General features: G+C 28.7%; 1 protein-coding gene across 1 annotated transcript in view; it reads right to left on the reverse strand.

The window, feature by feature from the left end:
* Positions 1-1,691: 1,691 nt before the first annotated feature.
* Positions 1,692-5,403, reverse strand: part of LOC111637387 — an 18,056-nt gene continuing 14,344 nt past the window's right edge. The window contains exon 4 of the mRNA XM_023382860.1: positions 1,692-1,849. Within this exon, the coding sequence (XP_023238628.1) occupies positions 1,768-1,849 (82 nt within the window). The 3' untranslated portion in view covers positions 1,692-1,767. The remainder of the gene's footprint in view (positions 1,850-5,403) is intronic.

Genomic DNA, 5,403 nt, shown 5'->3' on the forward strand with positions numbered 1-5,403 from the left:
ATCACCTCAGTGCAGGGTATTTACATTTATTCAAGTGTTGTGCAAATCATGGCTTCTAAAAAAACAGAAAGGTGATTTCAATTGAAACAAAGCAAGACATCATCAGGAGTGAAAGTTGACAAAAACTTCCCTGTCAAATGGGGAGAGATTCAGGAGTATACCAACACTCATTATACAAACAAAGCTCAGGCCAACAGGATCAATGATCTCTACAATGACACCCTTTCTGACAGGTGTTAAAGAAGAGAGAGAAACAGACCACCTTGGACATGTTTTTCAAGAAGCAAGCTGCCAAAAAACAAAGGATGGAACAAGAGGAGATGACCCTGCAAGCTCCGGTAGCCTCTCCTGAATCTGACTCCGATTAAAAAACAATAAAAAGAGACCTGCTGCAATGTATAAAAAGTCTGTATCTGTATGAATGTGTGAAGAAAGTATTCCTCCACCTCCTACTCACAACATCTGACTAATTGGTGACTGCTCCATTTTCATTTTTTTTTATGGTATAGTACGGTTATTTTATGCTGCAGAATGAATTATATATTTTAACATGTATTTCTATGGAAAAATGTGCTTCGTATAACAGACTTTTCACTTAACAGACGTGCACCCGGAACGGATTAAGTACGTTATACGAGGCACCACTGTACTTATAAAAGACAGAAAAACAATATGATGAAGGAAAATAATTGAAAGAAAACATTATGGCTGTTTAAAATTGAAAATTAGTAGATAATAAAATATATGTTTAAAAAAGCACCTCATATCATTTTCCAAATAAAATAATGACAAAATTAACATAGTGATATCTCATGCTTTGAACAACCATAACTTTGAATGTTAAATTTTACAAAAATTTGCCTCAGAGTTCAAACTGCACTTGCAGTGAAAAAACAAGCTCAAACATAAAACATAAATGCACTCTGTTGTTTGTCCAGGTCATCTCACGTTACACTCTTATGATTTTAGTGCTTTTTCACTTTATATATAAACAAACACATTAAAAATATTGTGTGTTATTTGTCAATTTTTAACAATTTCTTTCTACAATTTTGCTTTGTCCATAGCATTTAAGCACTTCATATGTTTTGCATCCTTCAGTTCAAAATTTCTTGAACACGACTTCTTGACCACATTTGACATGCTTGAAGTTTAGAAGTATCTTCCCTATACACATTAAGAATTTTCTTTTACTGTTGTACAGTGTTATATCCTTTCTGAAACCCATAAAGCATAATATGCCTGATACGCTTTTTATCTGAAGACATTTCAACTTGATTTTATTCAAATAAAATGTTAAGTAAAAAGTTAAAATAAGCTTCTAAACAAAGAATACAATCTCACGTGTTAAATTTCACAATTATTATAATTAAATCACACATCTATATTAAGTAATGACAGCTGTTAAAAATATGCAAGAATTTTCTGTTCAACCTAATATAACTTTTTCATATTAACTGTGACATCTGAGAAGTGTATGGAAGCAACAAGGTCTAAAACAAGTATCAAGAAATGAAATGAAAAAGGAACTTTTTGCATAGATGAAAGCAGTATACTTGTAGTGGATCTGGTAGCTATTTTAAGATGTCAAAGTAAATGGTGTGTGACCAGTAAATTCAATTTTCATTTATAAATTACATTTATGTTTTACTAAAAATGTTAAATAAATTTTTATTTCTCGTCAATATTTCTATAAGATATCATTTTAAATAAGCTTACAGCTTAATTTCATGAGGTAGAGTATCCTTTTGGAATTGAAGATGGAGTTCAATCTGATATGGAAAGTATACAAAAACAGCATAAAGTTTTCCTCTCTTTTTCGGACCTTTTAGAATTAAATAAGACCAATCTGAAATGAAAAATTGTATTAAGGCAAAGCCTTGTTACAGGTGTATTTTTTCTAATTATACATTAATATACATTTGTTATCTATCAATCGTTTGATATACATCGTCTTCAAAATTGTCAATTATATTACAATAACCGTTGAACAGTAAATTCTGTCATTAGTTATGTTTTAAATATTTTACTTCAAGTTACATAATCAGTAAAAAACAATTATTTAGTTTTATTTATTTACTAGCAGACCCCGCCACGCGTTGTTGTGGCTCAAAATGTATCTATTATGAATGTATAATGCTTCCCCCGTGGGGGTGGGAAATTTTTCGAAAAAATCCCTTAGTGTACATTCTCTCGATGTACCCTATTAAAACGCAATCAAAAACGCAAAAAACCGCATCTAAAATAGTATAAATAGAAGCAGAGTTCTTTACGGCAAGCCTTAATCCTGTCCATCTCCCAGGGGGGAATTGTTGAATAATTGATAACAATATCTGTAATTACAATAAATGTGTATACAATGAAAATATTCATAATAAACACAAATTAAAAACAAACAAAAAAAAAATCTGTTGAGATATAAATTGCTCATATTTCAATTTAACTGACATATTTTATAGCTTTTTAAAAAATTAATAAAATAACTAGTGTAATAAAATCTTTCATATTTCATATAATAAAGCTGTTTACTATAAATATAGTAGAGTTATTTGCTATTAAGCATAAAAAGAAAGAAGAAACTTACCTCTAAGAAAAACCTATAAGAAATCACAAATATACAAAAATAAGTTCATTTAAAAATTAAGTTTTAGTTTAAAACATTTTCAATTTTATTAATACTGATAAGTGATGAAACATTCTAAAATAAATTTTAGTTTAACTAAAGCAATACAGTACAATCTTGGTAATCTATACATTTGTTAGTTCTACACAACCAGTAATTTGACATTAGTCAACTCTCAATTATTACTATAACTGCTGATAATTCCTACTACTTCAAACTCCATTTCCCATTAAACATGACGTCAATTTTTCATGGTTGTTTCAATTTCCACTAAATTTATTGTGAATCCACCAACACCAATTATCAACAACAGCAGCAGCTTGAATGACAAAATGGCAAAAAGACAACTGAAATTTATTTTAAAGGATCAACAATTAATTTCAGAACTCTAAACAACAGTAACATATGATCTATAAATATTTTTGATTAATACAATATACTAATATGCAAATAAACAAATGTTTTCTTTCTTAATGATTAAACAATTGAATTCACCTTATATTATTCTTGTATCCACTTTGGACGTAATCTTGTAATGCAAGACTATGTTAAAATAAATATATTTTAATTGGAAATTGTGTTTTTCTCTTCCCTCAGTATAACAAGTCCTAGTTCACAAGAATGTCCACAGTGGATACAAGTATAATATAAGTAATTAAGGACAAGAAGCATATATCAAAACTGAATTCACCTTATTTCCAATAATCTGACAATCTCCTTAGTCTGATGCTGTTCTGGTCCTACATATGTCAGATTACCAAGATGATACTGTATATGAAAATATTCTTATCTATCATGAGAGATGTTCATATATTTTTAAGAATTTCATTTTACTTCACAACTTGTATAGTTGAAATTAAAGAAATTCAAGTTTTGATGTATTTGCATTTATTTAGATCAAAGTTTTAGTCAGTTCAAATTTAAAATTATTAAAAAATATTATAAATTAGCAGGGTTACCTCTACAACTCATCTTTCAATCGGTTCTACAGTCAAAAACCAAAATCATTCTCACTTATCCAAAAGCTCTTGCCAATCAATTTATTTAAAAAATCAAGAGTTAACTATATACTGCTTATCTAATGAATAATGTTAAGATTGCTTTCAATATTCAACTCACTAAAAACCTTGTTTTAACACCAGCAGGCATTTATGTTTTTGCCTAATTATAGGTCTGCTTCAGGTCTTAAACCTTTTGTTCTATTATGGTGATATGGGTCATTGGAATTATTCATTATAAATATAGGTTGGTATCAGAGTTTGTAGTGCATGTCAGTTTTAATATAATTTTCCTTGAACAAAATGTTTATGTCTAACATGGGTGCTGCATTATTGTTTTACTGATCTAGTTCAAAGAAAGCTCTTTATTGTTATATAAATGTCTACTAGGACATATTTGCAGAAACAGACCAGTACAATAAGTCCTAATAATGTGATATGTCCTAGTAGACATTTATATAATAATAAACTGTATAAAATAAGGACAAAGGCATAGGAATTAGAGCTCTTTATTGTTCATATGATGTAAAAAATTGCCAATGCCTGTTCTTGCTTTCCAGATGATACTGGATCCCAACACTGGAAAGATTTGAGAAAGATCTAATACAGATATATAATAGATGTTTCTCAGATTACTGACTAAATAAATTGCAGAACACAAATACAACATAGAAAAGATGAAGCAAACCTTTGCTCTGTCCATATATACCTCTGAAACAGGAGTGAAACCAAACTTGGAACAAGTTAATCGTTTTGGACACACCATTCACGCAGAGCATGCTAAAGCAATGGAAGCTCTGAAAATTTACAAAGCACGATTGAGAGGGGAATGCCTCATTTGTAAGAAGGAGGGAAAAATTTCATGATGATCCAAATGGGAACCAAGAAAATGAATCTTATTAAGAAAACATATATGTACTGTACAGTACAACCTATGTAAATTTGTATAACATTGATTTAAATATGTAAATATTTATACTAAGAACAGTGAACATAATTTTGGATTTCACCATAATTCATTCCAAAGTCTGAAATACTATATTGCTCTTCCCCAGATTCCAAAATAGAACAAAAGGTTTAAGACCTGAAGCATACTTATAATTAATTCTTTTTCCCTCTATGTCCTTACTTTTATTGATTTCAAACTCCTCTCAAAGTTCTCCTCTCTTTGCTATACAGAAACTACACCAATGTAATAAGTTCTATTAATAAACAAAGTCCAAAGTAGACCAGGATAAAAATAGACCTGTAATTAAGTTGAAAATATTTGTCCACTCCACATATACATGAATGATGATAAATGCCTTGCTAGTGTTAAAATAAGGTTTTCAATGAGTTGATCAAACAATCCACCTTGTAGAAAAAACCAAGTATTTGGTTGAAAGTATACTATCTTTTTCTGTCAATAGGCTATTAATTATAAGAAACTAAAAATTAACATTAGCAAAAGTCACAAATTAAAACTGATCAATAATACCTATAGTTAAAATTCACCATTTTTTCTCTTGATCTTAATTAAATGAAATTTATTATAACAACAAATCTATATTTTATAATTAAATATATACAAAATAAATATTTTTATAATTAAATCTTATATGTAAAATAAATTTGAACTAGAAAAATATTTATTTTACCCTTATCTCTTAAACCATGTTACATGTTCTTAATACTTTTCAAAAGTTAAATATTACAATATCTTAATATGATTTAGAAAGCAATGAATATCATTGTTGTTAAATATATATAATTAGAACTATATAAAAAAGAAAAAGATAAAAA

The sequence above is a fragment of the Centruroides sculpturatus genome, unplaced genomic scaffold, assembly GCF_000671375.1.
Source record: "Centruroides sculpturatus isolate CEXI.00-Female unplaced genomic scaffold, Cexi_2.0 scaffold830, whole genome shotgun sequence".
In the NCBI taxonomy this organism is placed as follows: domain Eukaryota; kingdom Metazoa; phylum Arthropoda; class Arachnida; order Scorpiones; family Buthidae; genus Centruroides; species Centruroides sculpturatus.